The sequence below is a fragment of the Apostichopus japonicus genome, chromosome 9, assembly GCF_037975245.1.
Source record: "Apostichopus japonicus isolate 1M-3 chromosome 9, ASM3797524v1, whole genome shotgun sequence".
Taxonomy (NCBI): Eukaryota; Metazoa; Echinodermata; class Holothuroidea; order Aspidochirotida; family Stichopodidae; genus Apostichopus; species Apostichopus japonicus.
This window is the reverse complement of record NC_092569.1, coordinates 13,737,764-13,759,333: the sequence shown is the minus strand read 5'-3', so window position 1 is coordinate 13,759,333 and position 21,570 is coordinate 13,737,764. Positions and strand designations below refer to the sequence as shown.

The following is a 21,570-nucleotide window of genomic DNA, read 5'->3' as shown; positions in this document are numbered from 1 at the left end:
GTAACCATCTTCCACTTATCCAAGGGCGTAGGAACCGGGGGCGCCAGCCCCCCAGTGAAAAATATGGGGGGGGGGCGGAAGTATTCTGCCTCAAGGGCGGCGGAAGCACTTTTAATCTGGGGGGCACCGACATCAAAGGGCACTTTGCAGAAATTCGATTGGACTTATGCAGCCTTATTTTTAGCACCCTTTATAACTCTTATTTTATTATCTTATTTGCATATTCACATCACTCCATCGACGCCCCCCCCCCCCCTCAAGGAAAATATGTATACTAGCACTACAATATCCAATGTGCAAATTGGGAAACAAGGAACAAGTTTTCTTTTGAGACAAAATGAGGTGAAATCATGCTGGTTGCTAAAGTAGGAATCTTCCGAATTAGAGTTTATTTCTTGTCAATATCTTTTGGTTTTTTTGGTTTTACAAACCCCTCAGATGGCTGGAAACGGCCCTTCTCGAGTGTTCATTCTGGTTCCCTGGCCTCTTGCTAACTTGAGGCACCTCAATTTTTCTGTAGAAGAAGGGCACATTTTTAACCTGAGGAAAAGTGGGGGGCACGTGCCCCCTGTGCCCCCCGGTTTTCCGCCGCCCTTGTTCCGCCCCCCCCCCCCCGCTTCGCAAGTCAGAAACCCCCTCTTTCATTTCCAATTGAGAAAAAAATCTCATTTGGAGCACCAAATTGCATCTAAGGCCAGGTGAAAATGCAAAATTCTTTACAAAATGGAGTGGTTGTTGATGTGTTCTATATTACACCAAATTGCATCTGAGGCCACCTTAGACCCCTCCCCCAGGCCGGCCATCGGTCTTCAGCCCCCCCCCCCCCACTCAAAAGTACCTTCCTACGCCACTGCACTTATCACTAGGCTCAAGTTATATTTGTGATTCCACAAGAGTCGTTTTCAGTCGGTAATTAGTTTGAAAGTATAACTGATTAAGACTTCATCCCCGATTCTTATCTGCAAAAAAGAGTAGGTTTCAAAACTGCTAACTGCAAAACTGCTATAAGTTGGTATTGCAAAGAAAAATGCTTTCATCAATATTAGAGACCTGTCGGTTGTGGCACCGATGATACAAAATAAGGAAATATGGCTGATAACAAACGTGGCTGTTCGATGATTACTGTATGCTGAACTTTGAAGATGAAAAGACCGGGCTTCATTGGTATTTTTTAGCTCATCATTGATTTGATAAATAAATTAAAGGTATTTCGTAAATTGAGTAACATGTTTCTGAACTAAAGCCATGCAACGGGCTTCATTAAATTGAGAAAGGCCTATAGGTAAGGATGAATAATTAAGTCAAGAATATATATATATGTGTATCTAGAGTTCGTTAGCATGAAGATCAAGTATGCCTTTAATTTGATAATAGGCCTACTTACATTTATGAATGAATCTATGTTACCAGAAACCACTATTCACGCAGTGGTAAACAGTGACTTGAATGTAGCTGCAAGTGGCTACTATTGTTTGATGCTGTCTTCAACTCGCTCACATGTACATACGCATCATGCATGGTTTGTACAGTACACAGACGTGACCGGTTAAATTAAACGTCAGGACCTACTGTAGTCCTACTGTATTTTGAAATATTACCAAGTCCAACTGGCTGTCTTTTCATTGTCAGAGCCATACTGCAACAGGCTCAACAACACGTACCTTGAAAGGAGAACGAACGAAAATCCTCAGTTAGGACGTAGTCACGGAGGTAACACCTAACGTAAATCGTGCAATATCTTTGTGTACACAAGCCGAAGCGCTCACAAACTGGGAAATTCCCATTTCCCCTGCGATAGGTTACGAATACCACATTACTGTATTTACTAAATACTCGCCTTGTCAGTGCATGGACCTAGGGGCCTACACTGTAGGCTACAGTATAGTAAGCCTAGCCAAGTATTTTGCGGTTGCAGCACACTGTACTGTCTTCAGACTTAATACCGTACAGTACATGGTGAATTGTATCGCATACATTATCGCCAATACTGTCATAACCACAAACTAGTCTTAGAATAACGGAAGGTACTTGAAGTTGATATGTAAATCAAAGATCTTACCATTGTCACATGGGACAAAGGCCCATACTCAATAGTCAATGCTCCATTACAAATAAAATACAAGGATTCTAAAGTCAGTGACCCTGAATTTACTATTTTATTAACTATGGAAGAAGATTGGGACTTAGAAATTTCTTTAGGTGATCAGTTTCAAAAGCAAGTCAACATCCAACCCACGGTTAATTCCAATCCTGAATACAGAGATGAACCACAGTCATATCGTCCCACGAGAGGTGGATTCAATTCAGACAGGCCAAGGACTTACAATAGATCAACTCAAGACAGATCAAGGCACCAGCCAAATGGTTGGGACAACAATTCATCCTCATCTCTGAGACCTGGTCGAGGCCGCGGCAGAGGCTCGGCGCTTGAACAACCGCACCAAGGGAGCCGACAACAAAGAGATCGTTTTGGAAATGAAACAGAAGAAACCGATGGTTCTGAGAATGTAGTCATAACAGTACCAAGCCAAATGGTTGGTCGAATCATTGGTAAGTAATTGAAAAGTAATCACAATAAAAAGGGTGACTATTCCATGTCTACAACCTGAAATGTGAGCATTGTTGGAGTCTTATATATTTAGACCTCAAATCTCTCCTCCCCCTATCCCCCCCCCAAAAAAAAAAAGCAAACACTTAAACACCTCCATCAAATGGTATAACACCATTGTACTTTCTTTGAAATAAATCTATATTTGAAAGGTCAAAGTTGGGTCATTGAGCTGCATAATTTTTTCTTGTCACCTTCAGTACAATTTCTTCCCTTTGAATTGCTTCATAATTGTGTCATTTTTTCCTCAATGTCTGACTGAAGCCATGGAGGCCACAAGTTGGATTCTCCACCACAGTATATTTGCAAACAAACATGGCACCTTGTACTCAAGCGGTACTAGCAATACAGATGATGTCCTCAACTTGTTTAAAGTATGTCTGTCTTCTTTTTTGCCTTCAGGTCGTCAAGGATCTAAGATAAGAGAGCTTCAAGAGACTAGTGGAGCAACGATTCAGGTAAATGAGAAGGAAATGATGGAATAGAAGGGTAATCAAAATTTTAGTTGCTGGTTATTTATTTTAAGCAGTTTCATCAATTATTGGATGCTAAAACCTGGTAAGTTTGGGAATAGTGGCTGGGCAGGCAAGTGCAAAACTATACTTAAAATTAAAATAAGTTGTCCATAAGGAGAAGCAGATCTTACAATCATCATTGGTCAACTATGTGACAACTTCCCTTACCTGCTTAGAAACAATTCCATAATTTGGATAATATCAAACTTCAAAAGAGTGAAGCCTTGAACAAGTCTCTGAATGACAATATCAAGTCACTTGATTGAATGTTTGATCAGTTCATTATTTATTACAGTACCTATTTTTTTCTCCGGTGATAAATGTCTTTGCTAAATCATAAGTGTTTCAAACAAGTTCTAAGATATTCTCATACTGTCATTGATTTTAGTGTTAACACTGTTGATGGTTCAACCTTGCAAATATGAGAAGATTTTATAACCGGTGCTGTGGCCGAGTGGATTTGAAGCAATTACTGTAGGCTTAGGAATCCGTAGGTTGGGGGTTTGATCCTGGCCAGGTCATAGTTAGGTGGGTTTTTTCATCCAACAGCAGTTTTCTTTCATTTTGAGCTCAATAGCTGCTGTACTAGTCTACTACAGTAGATCATAGATGTTCCTAAAATATATCTGTATTAACTTCCTGTTGAAAGGGCACTGTACTGTTTACTATGTAAGTGATCATGCAGCTAAATAATGTAAAATGACCTCAGATCTGTAGCGGTACCAATGTTAAAGGTCCACGTCTCTTTTCATCCAGGTTGAGAGAAACAGCAGTGGTGAGGACACAGAGGTGACCATCAGTGGTGATCCATCTGCTGTCCAAACGGCCAAGCAACTCATCGACGATTTAACCAAACCAAGGGAATATTCAAGCTCACGTGGTGAATGCAGATTCATTTTCTGAAACATTATTTCACACTTCCAAACAGGTTCTCATATCAAAGTGCAGTGTCATGGACAATTCTGTACCAGTGCTGTGAAATAGTTCATGTCTGTCAAAGAAATACTATTAGCTGATATACTAATTATGTGAACCAGTTTGTCGTAAGAACAAGATACCATCAAAACTTAAAGCCATGCCAAGCAGGTTACAGTACTTAGGTTTAAATCCACCTGCTGTCATTCGAAACTGTTGTAGGTACTTAGGTTAAGTGTCTACAAATTTGTCATAAAATAATAACACCGACGCACTCTCTTTGACTGGTATTTTCACAATTTGTCCTTGAGCTGATGTAACAAAGGAAAGGAATTAATTTCGTACTCGTGCAATGTGACCGTAAATATTGCTTATCAATAATGTACCTTTCATCTGCTATGAGGACTGTGGGCTACATGTATTTCTGTGGAAGTATGTAATGTACGGCAGAACGTTGTGTAGTTGCCCATAGCACTTTATCAATCAAACTGCCTGAAGTTTTTCCCAAATTATGTCCCAAATGGTGATGGATGTACGTAGGCCTACGGTTATTTCTGGGTGTTAATGTACATGTACCAGATCAGCTACACTATTCTCTTCACAGTTTAAACCTGTGAATATACATCTGCACAAGTGTACAGCATTGTAACTTTCACCCCTTCTGCCATCATCTTGTCATGTGAAAAATTTTCACATTTTTGACAAAAAATGTTGAATGTTCAAAAGGTAATGTTCACAAAACTGTTCATGGAGACAAAAATGTTCTTCACTGCTGAAATAACCATGGTTTATCATCAATATCTCAATCTATTCATGGTTTAAGAAGGTCCGGAATTATTAACGTTCCGTATGTGCTTAAAAAAAATCATTGATAATAAATTGACAGTGAAAACGTTGATGAAGGAGTCATATCCTCACCTGGTTTACAAGTTATTGTACTTACCATACACGTAGCTACACTCCCATCACTTTGTGGATTTATCTGTGTATCCATCATTCCTCAATGCTGTCAATTTTTTATAAAGTTGTGTCAATCTTTGCTTGGGTTTATTACAGGTGATAATTCCTATGGCAGCTCTTACAGGAATAGTAGGTGAGTTAAACTGGTTATATATTTTTTGCAAATTTACTAAATTTATACTAATAACCAAGCCACTCTCGATGGACGAAGCCAAGACCATCGCAGATGAAACCAAACTACTCATCCAATTGCAGAAAGGCTCTGTTATGATTGAAAGCGTATTTGCTTCTTTTTAACTTGCTTGCTCCCCCCTCCAATCTTTCAGTCTGAAGAACAGTAAATAAAAACGTAAGCTGTGGCAATAAATGGCCATCGAAGCTTGTTTAAGGCTTCCTGCTGGTTTGCATCCAGCCAGCAAGATTGTCATTATCATACACTAGGTAATTTCAATTATGCATTTTTCAGAATGTTACTTTTAATACTTTCTATTTTTTTTTTCAATTCTGAACTGAAAATAGCGAAGAAAAAGTCAATCCCAGAATAGCAATGATCAAACAAACGTCTAGATTTGAAAAGTGATTGTTTCCATTTGTTTATGAAATTTGTTGCTTTTCCTATTTATTCTGCAGCAGGGATCAGAGACCCAACAGAACAACAGATAACTGGGGAGGTGATACACACAGTAATACAGCAGAGAGCAGCACTGGAGGTAGCACAGAACAGATGTCAATCACGAACGATCACGTCAATAAACTAAGTGGTGAGGACAGTCATTTTGTTTTAGGGTTGAGGCATTATAGGAAAGAAAAATTAATATTTAAAGCAACCGTAATGTTTGCCCACCAGTCACAACTGGAACACAAAGAAATGTTTTTTTTTTTTTTTTCCCCTCTGTGCTGTATTGTGTCACCCAATGGTTGCTAAAGTACATTCAAATGGCTTCCCATATCTTTTATTAAACCTGCAACAGATTCTTCTTTTTTGTTTTGTATTTTTTTGTTTTTCTTTTCTTTTCTTTCTTCTTTTTCAGGGAGCTTTTTTTACTCGTTAAGCCCACAAGGGTTTTTAGATCACTTCCTTTCACATCTGTTATTCTAATTTATTTTGTTTTAATTGTTTTACTGTGTTGTGAAGACACAAATGAATGAAGTGAAACAATAACAATTATTACCCCTCAAAAAGTATTTTGAAGTCTTCCTTTTTTCTCTCTTCATAGGACGTAACGTGTTCAGGATCAAGGAGATTGAAAGTGGTTGTGGTGTGAAATTGAAGGTGGGAAACAAAGATTTTGCTGGACTTGTAACATGATTTCATCTCTGTAATGAAATGACTGGAGCACAATGTCTTCGTTTACAATCTGTTCTATAGTACTGTTGGTGTATTATTTCTGGCAACATTTAGTTTACTTTTCACTGAAAAATCCATCTTTTTCAAAAGATAGGTATGAACATTTTTGCAACCCTTGCATAGTAATCTAAAACAATGTTATATTGCATGTAGGATTTGGGACAAGTTTACAGTTAGTAAATAATTAGGTAAATTTTGCAGGTAACCAGCTTCAGAAACTACTTCCTTTTGTTTGGGGGGGGGGGGTGGAGCAGTGGGGAGTAGGGTAGGGGAGATAAGGAACAGTCATGGAGAAATGAATGTGTCGATGATACTACAATTGATATTATTGATTTATATCTATTAAATAAAGATGAACAACTTGTGAATATTATTTTTACCCTCTCTCCGTTTTTTGGGGATTAGATTTGGCACGAGTACAGTGACGGGTACAACACCACCGTAGATATAACCGGAAGTACAGAGTCCATCGCAAAAGCCAAAGAGATGATTAACAATTTACTGAATCCTTCCTTTGGTCGTAAGTTAATTAAATGATTCAGTAGACCTATTCTCATACTCACTGTCTGTTTAATACTGAGTGACTTTTCCAGCATGTGTCTTTAACTTTTAGTGGAAGTGACATGAAAACTGAGAGGTCATAGTCACCTCCAATTCAAGAGTACTTACCAGTACTTTGAAACTTAAGCTATTAACCAACCTGAATGCCGGTGGATTTCATTGTTTGCCAGTAATAAGCACTGCTATTTTTCTGCCAGTAAAGACACTTTCTGTCTTTTGTATGAATTCAAGGTAACAGCCACTGGGGATTGTGGTTTTAGGGCAGTAGGGTTGTTATGTTAATTTCACAAAAATGCCAGTGGACGTTTGATTTTAACAAGTAGGATTTTGTTTATGCACATGCATAGTGTGGCTAAACTTGTTAAATCCTAGGCTTGCTTTACTTTAACGTAGTCAATACTATAAGAGCATTTAGGAAAACCTGTCAACATCTCTTTGATTTCTTCTCCCTCTTCCAGGTGGTGGCTTCATGGATTCTGAGTAAGTTTGAAATTTGTTCAACAAACTTTAGAAACCAACCTGGTATCAGGAACATTACCTTTCTTTTGTGGTACTTCTGGTTATGTAATGATTGTGGATTGAATCCTATGCAACGTCCAAGTGGCCAGAAGCTCAAAATTCAAAGGCTCCTAGTTTAATGATTAATGTTTAATGATTCTGGTGCGGTCCTTATTAACTTACAGCTAGGAAAGTTGCGAGCCAGATTGGGCAATAGGGGGCTGGGAGACAATAATCTCACCTGTTTACCTATTTGAAGTCTTCCATCATCATAAACGTGTTATGAAAATCAGAACACACTTTTCTTAATTCTATATTTCCGAGTTGTTTAATCGACCATGCTGCTGAAGCCCCTTATGCACCCCCCCCTCCACATTCAGCCAGCACACATAACACTTTATACTTTTGCAATGCACAAGGATCATACGTTTTAACTGAAAAACAGATACTCTGTAACTCTCATATAAATCGTATCTTGCTTGTAACGTTATCTCTTCTGCTTATTTTCAGCCGAACGAACATTGACTGGGATGCGCTGAATAAAGCTGCCAAAGAAAGGGAATTGGCAAGATGGGCAGGTAAGTATCATTTATAATAATTTGAATTGCTTCGTTCAGATGAATATTGTTAGTGTCTGTCACATGTGTCATTCCAGGGAATTAAGTTAGCGTTGCAAATTGCAGTATTAAGGACTCGGAATTTTCTGTCTCACAAAATACCATGGTTTTCTGTGTAAAACAAAAAACGTTTGGACTTGTTTTTACAATTTGACCATTTCACTTAGCACTGTGCAATTGCGATACAAGATAAATTATTTCTCTTCATATACAATAGAATTTTCCTCGATCTTGTAGTGAGGATTAGTCCATTGTTCTTTTAATACTTTATTTATAAACGAGTTAGAGTTAATCCTACCTAGCTATGGAAGAAATTGCAAAAGCTCTGACCAAACTTTATGCATGGAAAGAAGTCGCAAAGGCTGTGAATGCTGTTCTCGTGTATACAATACATCGTGTCCCTGTCAGTGGCCGTTTGGCAAGAATGTGTTTTTACAAAGTCAGGATTTTGACCGAAATTTGGCTTCGTCAACAGTAGCTTACTTAAAATTGAAGCAATCTCTTGAAAGTTATTTCACTGTGATTTCTCAGAAAAACTTCAGGTTTCATTTAATTCATGATCCATTCTCAGATGCTGTACCAATCATTAAAGATTTTTACCATGAAAATCCCCAAATTGCTGCAATGACACCAGAAGAAATTGAGGATGCCAGGTGACTATTTTGTGTGATATATTTTCTGGTAGGATGACCACAAGTTATTTACAGTGCAATGCATACTTTCAGACCAGTACTTCTAATGCTATCTAACAGTATAATTTTTGTTTTACCTGAGTTGGGGCAGGGGAGGCAGGCTGGGGGGGGGGTTGTCAGGGTGATGACAGTTTATTCCGCAAAATAACAGTATTTTACAGCAAATATCATGATCTAGTGAATGAATATACATACTGTACTCACTATAAAGTGTTCTGTGAAAATCCATCTTTTCATCTTGTTTTTTTTTTCATTTTGCAGAGAAAAGCTTGGAGTAATTGTGAAAGACCAGATAGAAGAGGGTACCTCAACCAGGAAGATACCAAATCCCATCCAGACATTTGAGGATGCCTTTCAAGATTATCGTAAGTTTATCGTAAGATTATCGTAAGATTATCGTAAGTCGGCAGTAATGCCAGTCATCTCTTGTGTCAGGCTTCCACATCGACATAAGACATTCGTTCAGTTCTTGATGATCATGGTGTGAATCCACGGAAAATATCCTCAGTAAATTTTAGTCGAATCCGATGTGAATGAATACATCAGAAACGTCATAATAGAGTAGCTTACTGTACCACCGCAAAATTATCCGGTTTTATATCCAGTTTCAGCAGCAGTCATATGACTTATCGGTTTTCTGTTAAACTGGGATGTTAAGATGTAGTTGGCCCCAATATCAATGGAACGATCTTTAAGTGGTAAACACAGATGAAAGCTGGTCTTCCAACGATATTTGACTCGTCAACTTTAATGTTTCTTACATCTCTGCATCTTGTTTGTCATTCTTTATGCAGCTGATATATTGAGAGAAATGAAGAAACAGAAGTTTGAGAAACCTTCACCAATTCAGGTAATTTTTTTCGGTTTAATATTCTTGGAGTAAGGACAATTTTTTTTTGGAATCAAACTTGAATCGTCGCAACAAATAAGCATTTCAATTCCTTTTTTTTTCTACACAATTTACAATGTATTGACAGATGATGTTGAACATCAAGAAGAACAAAAAACTGTTACTTTAAGTAAAGCTAAGAATATGTTCTTGGTTTAGTACTATCAGTTATGTGTAAACCCCTTTGCAAAATTGCATGAATGCTGTTTTTGAATAACTAATATGCATATAAATTATTTCGTTTCTGTCTAATGTCGTGTACACCCTGTGTATACATGATACCTTGATTCTTCCAGTTGAATAGGGCTTCTGCATTTTTACCTGTTAAGATTAACGTTTTATCCGTATTCCATCTTCAGTGTCAAGGCTGGCCGGTTGCTCTCAAGGGGTATGACTTGATAGGTATAGCTCAGACTGGGAGCGGAAAAACTCTGGCTTTCCTCTTACCAGGGTTAATCCACATAGATCTTCAACCTACGTAAGTAATCAGACAAAACTTCCGAAATTTTCATTCATGTTCTCACTCACTCTCTTTGTTTGTTTGATGTTGCATTATTTTTTTTTTCAAAGTCTGTACGTAAAATACTTCAGAGTTTAAATCCTTCAAGAATGTGTAGGTGGGCTAATGGCTCTATTTACTCATGGCATGCATCTCCCCGCTGTGCCATGGTGGGGAGCTCTTCCTGAATGCGGGAATCGTGAAAACAAGCATCTTCTCTAACTCTTTCCTTAAAATATTTTCAAAGTTTGAAATCTTATGGCTCGGTTTGGTCTCACCCCTAGTAGTTACTACTTTTGCAGACAGAAGTGCAATGAGAACTGTAGATATTGGAGTCAAGACTTGTGTTGTTGGTGATGAATGTTACCTAAGCAGATGAGTGGGCTGATCTGTAAAAAAAGCAAACTAATTGGGGGGGGAGTGAATAATATTTGTTTGCTTGCTTGCATCTTTCATTTGTTTGTTTCATCATTTACTTTGTACCCTTTTTTGCAGACCTCGGGCTCAAAGAGGAGGACCGAATGTTCTTGTCTTGTCTCCGACACGAGAGCTGGCCCTCCAGATTGAGAGTGAAGTGAGGAAATACTCCTACAAAGGCATAAAATGGTGAGTCTCACAGGGATGAAATTCAAAATTCAAACTAATACCGTCCATGTGATGCTGGTTGAAGCCTGCTTTAAAATGTGGCTTGGCTTTTATTAGAACAAAAATGGAAAAAAATTGTTTATATTTCTGTTATTGAGTGTGGAATTGAAAGTGGCACTGTACAATTCGGTGGTATGTCAGGAATAGCAGCTATAGCGTGTTACTATACGAGGTCACAGTATCTTCTTTCAATTATTTGTGTCCCCTGTGTTGGTTCATCTGGTATAAACCCTCTCTTATCTGCTCCGTAATATTACCTAGGTGTCTTAACAGGTAATGAACAGTCACCTCTGTTACTTGACATTTCGCAGTTGTTTTAATTTATAAAAATATTAACCACCAAGGATGGTTCTTGTTGTGTAAAATCCGAATCTGCAACCTGTCGTAGAAGTACATTGATTTGCCGGAATCAATCGTGGAATGTTGAATTGGTAGATGAAATTGCACCATTTATAACCTGATTCAAAATGGCCTTGGCTATTATCATTGTCATCGACATCATTGTCAAATTTTACAGAAAAACAGCACAAAACTTAGGTGGAACAAACTCAACTGTCATCCTTATCACTACCCTTAGTGTCAGGGTTCCTTATGATACCAAATGACTTCCCCCACCAACCCCCCACCCCCCCATCCCCAACCCTGCCAACCTCACCCCCACCCCAACAGCATGAAGTACCTCTCTACAGTTCTTGTTTCCATTTTGGATCATAGACAACAATGTATATTTGTACAAGTCTAATACTGACATCGAAAAAGGCACCATTTCAACATTAATGTTTTTTAGCTTTTTTTTAGTTTGTTCTTTCCTATTAAACACTGGTGACATAGGCAGATTGCTGTTTGCAAAATTGTCACAATTTTCTTCAAAAATAATTACTAGTTTAGAAACTGTGTACATTGGTCACGAATATATTTAACCACATATCAGCGGAAAGCTAACATATTTTTAATCTGTTGGAGACATTTCAGCTTTGTTTGGCAAGCAGACATAAGTATTCACTTGTCCTTGTGAGGGATGGGAGTAGAATCTGCACCAAAAACATAAATTTGACTGTCGTTGGGACTGTCATTATATCAGTTATCAGTTTAAGTTATCAGTTACTCAGACTGGTTTCCACTAGATCCCAATAAAATAATTATTCTGACATTTTTGTAAAACATGTTCAGAAACTTCAGCCATAATTATTTGCTATATAATTCATTTCTATTCAAGTGTCTGTGTGTACGGGGAATATTCACTTGTCCTTGTGAGAAATGGGAATAGAATCTGCACCAAGTACATAAATTTGACTGTCATTAGGTATTATACAACACCTAATTATATTTCGGCCATTTGATTGGTCAATTCCTGGTCGATTGCATGCAAAATCCGCTCTATTGCACTCTATGAAATAGAATCATGTGTTATACTTTTTTGATAGCACTTTTTTCAGTGGTAAGAGAGTAGAGAAACCTGTCTGTTCAAAACAATCTGTTGCATGAGTGCATTTTATATCCAATTATATCCAAATTTGAAGGTGTTGTGTAAAACAAATAAAGAATGGTTGCCATTTGTGCAACATTGCAAATATTTCATTCGTTGGAAGATGTGATTTGTTCCATTCAACTCGGCTGCGCCTCGGTGAATGGAACATTTCATCTTTCAACTCATTAAATATTTGCACTATTGCACTTATAACCATTCATTATGTTTATACTATCAGTTATCAGTTACTCAGACTGGTTTCGGCTAGATCCCAATGAAATAATTATTCTGACATTTTGTAAAACATGTTCAGAAAATTCAGCCATAATAATTTGCAATATAATTCATTTCTATTCAAGTGTCTGTGTGTACGGTGGAGGCGACCGGCGAAAGCAGATTGATGTCGTGACGAAGGGAGTAGAGATAATTATCGGTAAGGTAATAAAAGACATGTCCCAGATGTCCAATAAGGTCTCATTCATTGTAAAATAGGTTCTATTTTCAGTGAAAAAATTCTTAATCCATCAAAACAGATGTAATGTTGGTTTTGATATAAATACACACCTCTTGCATAACTTTTGCGACTTCCTTTCATTTCTCTTGGCAACGCTTGGCAGATAAAATGAACCCTTCTTTCCCTTTAAAATAAGTCTGTCAACGTTTGCATGTTGGACAATTACACAAGGGACACGCTCCTAGATATTTTTTCTGTGACAAATGAGTGAGTTGGATATCATCCCTAATAAATTTGACACTAGGACACTTTTTGTTGTACCTAGTGTTAAATGCATTCGAAGCAAATTGTGAAACATGTCATTCAGTTGTATATCGATATGTATATCGGTATGTATATCGATATGTATATCGATATGTATATCGAGTCATGAATGTGTCTGTTAATGATATGTGAGTTCTCTTCAAAAGCCAATTTGTTAACTAAATTTCTATACCACTCCTTTTTAATTTCCCTTTTGCTAACTAATGACGAAAATCATGTAAATCATGTACAGTACTAATAAGCATACATGTTTGCGCTATCCCTGTAAGATCTCGTTTAGTTTCAAAAGTCAGAAGTTTTGTCCGATAAAGTTCCTCAAAATCGTCATCCCGGTCCCAACATTTATTTAATGTTTCTTCTTCTAGCAATCTATACTTTTGTTCTCTCTCATTTCCTTCTCAGCGACACCCGGCAGATTAAACGACCTGATTCAAAATCAGTTCGTCAATGTTGAATCTGTGACCATGCTGGTCTTAGACGAGGCTGACCGTATGCTGGACATGGGATTTGAACCTCAGATATTAAAAATACTGCTGGACGTCAGACCGGACAGACAGACTATCATGACCAGGTAATGACTGAAATGACAAAAGATATTATAAGTGTTTTGACCAAGTCCGAAAATACTTGTTTGATGCTGGTTGAGGGTTGAAGCTTACCAACTGCGATGACCTATCTTTTAAATTAAAGGGGCTTTTAGCCTCTGAAGAAGATCCTACTAGGATCGAAACGTCAGGCCAACTTACTTTTACACACGACCAAACTTTTGTATACAAAAGCAGTTTTACATTAAATGGTCACATAAGTTTCTGGTAAGATTCCATTTTCAACTGCAATTTTGTTTTTTTTTGGGGGGGGGAGGGGAGTGAGGAATTCATGGGGATTGCTCAAGGTTTTCATTTCTTTAAATTTTTCTATGCTTGAAATGTTTCTGTTTGATTTCTGTCCATTACATGATTACATATGCCTTATGCCTTCTTTCAACAACAGTGCAACATGGCCGCCAGGTGTGAGACGACTTTCGCAAAAGTATATGAAGGATCCAATATTTGTCAACGTCGGTTCCCTAGATCTTTCGGTGAGTTTCATTTCCCCTGACACCCAATCGTATAATTTATGCTACATGTCCGAAAAACCTTTGCGTGTCTCTTCTGATGTATGAATAATCAAACAGAAGTGAAAATTATTATTGCTGTTAACTCATAAAATTAGGCTTGTTATCAATTAAGTGCACCCTTTGGTGATCAAGAAAATCTTTGTTTACAAGTAGTAGAGGAAACTGTTTTAAGTTTTAAGTTGGATATGTTTAAGTGGCCATTTAACATTGTAAACATGACCTGCTGCCCGTAAGGGTTTTGATATAAACTGTATCTATTTCTTGAGGTAGCTTTCCAATAATTTCCTCTCTGTTGTTCCATCACTAGGCCTGTCATAGTGTCACACAACTGGTGGATTTTGTTGAAGAAGAGGAGAAGAAAGACAGGGTAAGTATGACAAAGTAATGTTAAAAAGGTCATTCTATTAAGGGAGTGAATATTCGGCACAAAGAACCATCTGATGCCGGTAATCTGACCTAGTTTCGAATGAGGTGTAACAGAATTGTTAGACACCACCATCGATCCCAGAAAATACAAACACAGCTTGCTACTGTCGGTAATTAGACACTAGTGTACTGTCAATAACAGCTACGGTCAATACCCACAACACAGTGTACATAGCAGCGATGGACATCTCAGGTCTAGATAAAAGATAACAAGGTATCACGTTTCATTACTGTCTGCATTTTGTAGCAACAAGAAAAAACTTCACTTGCAAGCAACGGAAATTTTCAGAGGGCGGCACGCCGTTTGGGGCGAGTCTTCAATGCCTTTAAGTGGTTATGTAAAAACAAGGAGAGAAAAACAGATGGTGGTTTCTGTGTTTTGTTTTTGGCAGAATTGAAGTGTCTTTTTCTTCTTCTTCATTTTCCTTGGAATTTACAATGGATTTGTTGGTTTTAAAATAAAATGCCAATTTTTGTATCAAAACTTCTACATTCTGATACTTTCAGGTATTATGTTAAATCAAAGTTTACCAGTCAAGTCAAACTCAAAATCCATCTAGTATTAAGAGAGGTACATTGGCTGTTTGGTACTTGAATGAAGTTAGTCGGTGACTTGATATCGTGTTCAACTCAACGAGTGAAAATACCATGTTTAACTTTAATGTAGTGAAGCGTGCTAGATTAACTCCCTTTCGGCCTATTTTTTGGGGGTCTCCAACCACCCCCACCCCTCCAGCTTTCCCCCTGGGCCTCTTCCCGCTTTACTCTTCTTGAAGTTTTGCTCAAACAAAAACAGAACGTTGGTATGTCTTGTCTAGAAGTTTGTCCAAGAGCCCTCTTCACCTTGGAAGGCACCAGGAGCTAGAAGCTCCTCCTAGGTAGTTGCTTTATTGCCTCATCTGTCTTATTGGATAATCTGGCACCGATAGCCATAGGAATACTGTTGTAACAATGCCCAACACTGGACCCTACCTGTAAGGCCATTGGGCCAAGTAGTAGTAGTCTGCCAGTGCTAGTAGAGCATCTTATATATATTCCCAGCTGGTCGTCTTCAGTGTCAGAATCAGGAGAGAATTGTTTTGGGTTTTAAACAATCTTAAAATCACTTTAGCCGCCCGTCTGTTTCCTCAGAATACACGACTTCAGGTGCTCCCCAGGTAGTGTCACAAGTCTGTATAGTTAAATGCACAAAACAATAACCAGTGCATAAAGAGTGCATTAAGAGTGTATTAAGTGCATAAAGAGTGCATTAAGAGTGTATTAAGTGTATTAAGTGCATAAAGAGTGCATTAAGAGTGTATTAAGTGCTTTAAGAGTGCATTCAGAGTACATGCAGTCACACAATGTCCTTAGCTTGATAGCGACTTTCTGTAAGATTGCATCAATAACTTAAACCCAAAACCTAAATCCATGCAGTGTTTTCTTGAGCAATTATCCATGCTAAACACTGACAGCCTCTATGTATAATAATCAATGTACTTATATGGAAGCTGATGCCAGTCAGGCAAGCCCAGTAAAGGTAGACACTGTATTGTATAAAACTAGATATAGATCCATGTTAGCCTTCCTATTCTTAAGATAATCATGGTATCTTTTTCTTTTTTTTTTGCTTCAGCTGATGGACTTCATCGAAAATATGTCAGAAACAGACAAGGTGTTAGTATTCGTAGGAAGGAAAGTGACGTAAGTAATACCACTTCTCTTTATACGTTGTTTAGACGTTTGCCACCACTGATGGAAATGCTATAAGAAATAAAAACTAAACTAAAACAAAACTGTTAGCAAACTGGTTATCCACTAAAGAGCCTGTTTAAGAGAATGTGTAAAAGTAAGTTGGCCTGACGTTTCGATCCTAGCAGGATCTTCTTCAGAGGTTGAATGACAAGTAACAGTAACAGAAGGGACAAATACATACACAGAATGCAGACAGGTTAATGAGCAGGGTGAACACGAAAGAGATAGATGTAAGGGGATTAGTAGACAAGGGTTGGAGAGAAGAAAGAAAGAAACCAACAGGGGGAAGAGTAGAGGTAGGAGATAAACAGTAGAGGAACAAAGAGAGGAATAAGGGAAGAGGGTAGGGAGTAAACTAGAGAAGAACAAAGACAGGAATGTGTGGAGAAAAAGTAAAAAACCAATAAAAACTAGTAAAATTGATATCAGATGGATAGAATGTTACAACAATATGAGTGTCTTCTATACTCATGACATACACTCTGAGTGGAATTACGTGGCAGACATTTGAATGTATTCGTCCATTTTCTAATGACAAATTCACCCTATTGGTTCAAGGATATTAAAACTTAATAGGTAACTGTTTCAAAAAATGTCTGGAGGATTATTTTGTGTTGTCATGAAAGTGAAAGATTGTGAATATGCATTTCTAAGATTGGGTAAATCATTTGATTTTTCAACAGCCCCCTGCACTGGTATTAAAGTAATATAAAGTTAAATTCAGTTTTGCTTTATATTCTCACGTGTGTACACAAACTTCAATACAGGTTGTTACGATATACTATATTACTGTAAGTACACGATGGATACTTAGACACACCTGCAAAAAAAACGAGGATTGTTTTGTCAAGGTAGTGACCACAAGAACACAACAAAATGTAGACAACAACGATATGTGTGGAAAAAATAACTCTGGACAAAACTTAGCATATAACAATTTACGAGGTATATGCCTACATTATGCCTAGGAAAATTATTAATGAGGATTAAAATTCAAATACTTCAATATAAGGTCATGAAAGGTCTTCTCTCTAGCTATGTCAGTTTTACCCGATATGGTTTTTGTTGGGAGTTAGTGAGGAAAGAATTCTTGGAAAACAAAGAGTATGCACATTCGCTTGGCATTATTGGAGGTTTATGGGTTTTTTCCATAAGGTGTGGAGTATTAGCTCAGTGGTTAACACCGGTGCCTTTCAATCATAAGGTCCCAAGTTCGAGTCACTCCAAGATTAATGTATGTCGTCCAGTTACAGAGTTGTTGACAATTGACAATTTATAATCATGGACGTTAAAATATGAATCTAAGAGACTGACTTCAGTCAGCTTGCGGCTTTGATAAGCCAATGAGGCTTCATCGCGAGTTCCTGCTTGTAGGAGGATCTAAAATACATAAGGTACTGAATTTGTGTATTAAACTGTATATATTTTAGGCATTTTGTTCCATGCTGGTTCCTCTTGATGATGTGTTCACATCTCTTCCCTTCCACAGTGCAGAGAATCTCTCCAGTGATATGTTCATGGCAGACATTAATGTGCAGTGTATCCATGGCAACAGAGAACAATATGACAGGGAGCAAGCATTAGATGATTTTAGAACAGGTAAGGTTCATCACATCATAGATACTAATGACTGAAGCTCTAAGATGGAAATTAATATTTTGTCATTACCTTCCATGCATTTTATTATTGGTGTTTTCATCTCGATCTGACTGGTTGGAATAGTCGTCATTGACCTTAGCATGCCATATGAAGTAATAACAAATTTGACTATTACCGATACGTGCCAATTACTAGGACCAAAGGACGAAAAAATAAACCTTCTCTAGTAATTTCTGATTTCAATTTAATGCAAAAACCTTGCATTGCCAGACGATTTCTCATGTTAGTTTTTATCACATGCAGAAAAGAAAATTATTATTATGATTTTTTTTCCCTATCTCTTGAATACATGACGTCAAAACCTTGTTAGCCAAGACATCAAAACTGCATCGTTTACAGGAACTTCTAATAAAATAGTAGAAAGATGAAACACTGACTCAAATTTTAATCTTGATTCATTTAGTGTTAGTTGGCCTTGGTACCGTACACATATTTAAAACACGTTCTTGTCACGTAAACTATGACTTGTTTTGTTCCAGGTTACGCTAGAATACTGATAGCCACCGATGTAGCATCGAGGGGGCTAGACATCGTCGATATTACCCACGTCCTGAACTACGACTGTCCAAACCACATTGAGGAATACGTACACAGAGTTGGACGTACTGGCAGAGCAGGGTAATCACATATCCTACACTTACAGATGGATTGCTAATAATAACTCTTCCTTTCTATGGTGACAACCCTAGCAGTCCATATTTCGTATCAGATTCAAATTCACTCTTCCAAAACTTTCTTATGAATACGTACACAGAGTTGGACATACTGGCAGAGCAGGGTAATCACATATCCTACACTTATCTATAAACTGCTAATAATAGTCTTTGTTTCTATGTTGACAAAAAAAACCTAGCAGTCCTTATTTCGTATCAGATTTAAATTCACTCTTCCAAAACTTTCTTAGTTCGTACCCACATGCAAGGTTACCAAGTGGTCCTATCCAACCACTAATACAGTTCATATGAATGAAGGCTGCTGTAAAACCTCAAAGCAAAATAGATAGAGGGCGCTGCCATGTCAGTTCCTATCTAGTTTGGCAAAAACATGGCAAACTGTTGCTATGAGTTATAGCACTGTATGAATGGAATCACCAGAAGTAGCATAAGCCATATATATATATATATAGCTCAACCAGCCAGTCATGGTCGTTACCGTCAACTTTGAATTTTACACAGGGGGCACCAGTCAATTTCCAACCAATGTTCATGTCTGCTGATTCTTCTTTTGGTGCATGTCCACAAAAAGAAACATACCCTGTTTGACAAAACTAGAATCATTGAACCTAACACCGCCATGAAGAGTTTGTGGCACTGCTGAATACTCTTACTATCCCTGACATTAATGTATGTATGTATGAATGTATTTTAGATCCTCCTGCAAGCAGGAACTCGCGAAGAAGCCTCATTGGCTTATCAAAGCCGCAAGCTGACCGAAGTCAGTCTCTTAAATTCATATTTAATGTCCATGATTATGAATTGTTAATTGTCAACCACTCTGTAACTGGACGACATACATTAATAAGCTAAGCAGTAATCACAGTTACAGGTATCCTCCCTAATCCCACCCCTCCCCTCTCAACCCCACCCCCTTGTGATAGATCAGCCCATAATAGTGCACTAAACAGTATTAAAAGAAGACCTTCCTTAATGTGTTGGGCTTAAGCATGCTACCATCCAACCCTGCCTCTGCTTAATGTAGGTAGAGTAAGATTTTTATATTCTGTCTGGCCTTTTGCACCAACCGACTTAAATCCATTCTCCCTGTCTCATTGCATTCACACCACGTAATAGTCATCGAAACTTTGCGGTTTGTTTTTTTCGCCGTGTAGGAGGACTGGTGTCTCTGTGACCTTTATGACCAGGAGAGACTGGAGGTGGGCCGGAGACATCATCAACATCATGGAAGAAGCGGGTCAGGTAGGCCATATCCATCTCAATTATCTTCCATCTCTATAAGAAACAAGTCTAGGGCAGAGAGTGGCAAACGTGTAACACTAGACTATGGAGTGTTGCTTGCTTAGTATATTGTATTACTTTGTGAATAAGAAATGGAGAGTGAATAAAGTGGCAGGTGTTGGAGGGGGGGGGGTAGTGGAAGGAGGGGGACATAGTTGTTGACCAGTTTATCGGGGAGGAAGAACATAGTCTTTAATGTTTGAAAGTCCATAAATCTAAAAACGGATCACTTTTAGGTGGATTGGATCAAAACTAGATTTTACTTGATTCAGTTCTAGTGCGTTGACGCCAGTCCACAGAGCTATTGGTTTTAAATTTTGCAACAAGTAAATTTGGCCATTAAAAAAAAATTATGATAATACCAAATAACTGAACCAAAAGATTTTGATTTATGATTTTAAGAGGCATCTTCTCTTACAGCATGACTTTAGGTACACACAATTAAGTTTGAAACACTTGAAATCACTGCTAGCATGCAGTCCAGGTTGTATTTCTAAACCACTTTTATATTTTTGAGAAAGACAGTTTTAAAACATCTGAGACTCATTATTGCAGAAGGTCCCAGATGAACTGGCCGAGATGGCAGAGCGTTACCAGAGGAATTGTGAGAAGAAACAGAGGGAGTTAGAGAGCATAGGAGGAGGAAGGGGCGGAGGAAGAAGAGGTGGACGTGGTGGAGGAGGAGGGGGAGGAAGAGACAGCCGTGGCTGGGGAAACCGAGATTCCGGTGGAGGAGGGAGTAGGGACTGGGGAAATAGAGGTGACAACAACCGACCAAGCAGAGGTGGATATCGAGGAGGAGGTGGCGGTGGTAACAGTTCATCTGGCTTTGACTGGTTTAATAGCTAGAAGCATCTAGGCGGTCACTCCGGAGAAGCATCGCCTCAAGAGGCAGTACTTAGCAAGATACTGCATGTTGGCTGGGATATTGGTCAAAGACTACTGTAGCCCTGACACACTCATGTCTAGACTGTGTGGAATGTATGTGGGAGCCAGAGATGGTATGGAGTCATTCCTGAATATGGTTTTTGATGATGTAGTTGGTATTCAGTCATTCCAGAACAAGGGTTTTGATGATATTGATGGTATTAAGTCATTACCAGAACAAGGGTTTTGATGATATTGATGGTATTAAGTCATTACCAGATCAAGGTTTTGATGATATTGATGGTATTAAGTCATTCCTTAATAAGGTATTTGATGATGTAGATGGTATTAAGTCATTCCTGAATAAGGTTTTGGTGTCATTGATGATGTTCTAGATGGTGCTAGCCCTGATACATTCATATTTACTAATTTACTAGAATTAGAAGATTCTGGAACACAGGTTAAGTGCATACATTAATGGTTCATGAGGAAATCATGATCACAAAGTAACATGAATGTGTAGAGGAGAAGGTACGTTTCACATAATGTGCTTATTTAGCAACTGTTTTAAGTGTCTGGGTTTTGGGGGTGGGGGGTGGGGGAGGGATGTTATGGCTAGGGTTTGTCCCTACTCTGACATAAACTAGTTTGATAATATAATAAGAACATGTGAGCTCATCTATCAGTTAAATGTATGACAGAAGGAACAGTTAACATCCTCTTCAAATACCCCACCTCCCCACCCACCTCCCTTCCACCCACCCATTTCAATATTTTATCTGTTAGCCTATGCATACCAGACCAAAATATTTAGAAGGT

General features: G+C 38.2%; 1 protein-coding gene across 3 annotated transcripts; it reads left to right on the top strand.

The window, feature by feature from the left end:
- Positions 1-1,501: 1,501 nt before the first annotated feature.
- LOC139974163 (probable ATP-dependent RNA helicase DDX43) lies at positions 1,502-21,503 on the top strand. 3 transcript variants are annotated; one of them, XR_011795412.1, is made up of 24 exons: positions 1,503-2,550; positions 3,011-3,066; positions 3,880-4,003; positions 5,095-5,131; positions 5,629-5,759; positions 6,216-6,271; positions 6,752-6,866; positions 7,366-7,387; positions 7,916-7,983; positions 8,594-8,675; positions 8,976-9,079; positions 9,509-9,564; positions 9,963-10,081; positions 10,598-10,708; positions 12,575-12,648; positions 13,396-13,564; positions 13,984-14,071; positions 14,418-14,477; positions 16,152-16,219; positions 17,760-17,869; positions 18,409-18,547; positions 19,758-19,845; positions 20,440-21,036; positions 21,120-21,503. XR_011795412.1 is itself a non-coding variant. In XM_071981109.1 (23 exons), exons 1-23 carry the CDS (start codon positions 2,166-2,168, stop codon positions 20,731-20,733), a joined length of 2,553 nt encoding a protein of 850 aa, XP_071837210.1. In that variant the 5' UTR covers positions 1,502-2,165; the 3' UTR covers positions 20,734-21,503. The 3 variants fall into 3 exon arrangements, 2 of the variants coding, with proteins under 2 accessions (XP_071837210.1, XP_071837209.1); XM_071981109.1 differs by having other exon boundaries at positions 1,502-2,550; positions 5,632-5,759; positions 20,440-21,503; XM_071981108.1 differs by having other exon boundaries at positions 20,440-21,503.
- The last annotated feature ends 67 nt before the right edge of the window (positions 21,504-21,570 follow it).

Excerpts from the sequence above, each read along its gene's own strand:
- LOC139974163 (XM_071981108.1), top strand. The coding sequence starts at position 2,166 with ATGGAAGAAGATTGGGACTTAGAAATTTCTTTAGGTGATCAGTTTCAA. Across the intron at positions 5,132-5,628 it reads AGCTCTTACAGGAATAGTAG|CAGGGATCAGAGACCCAACA; the intron begins GTGAGTTAAACT and ends TTTATTCTGCAG. Across the intron at positions 7,388-7,915 it reads GGTGGCTTCATGGATTCTGA|CCGAACGAACATTGACTGGG; the intron begins GTAAGTTTGAAA and ends GCTTATTTTCAG.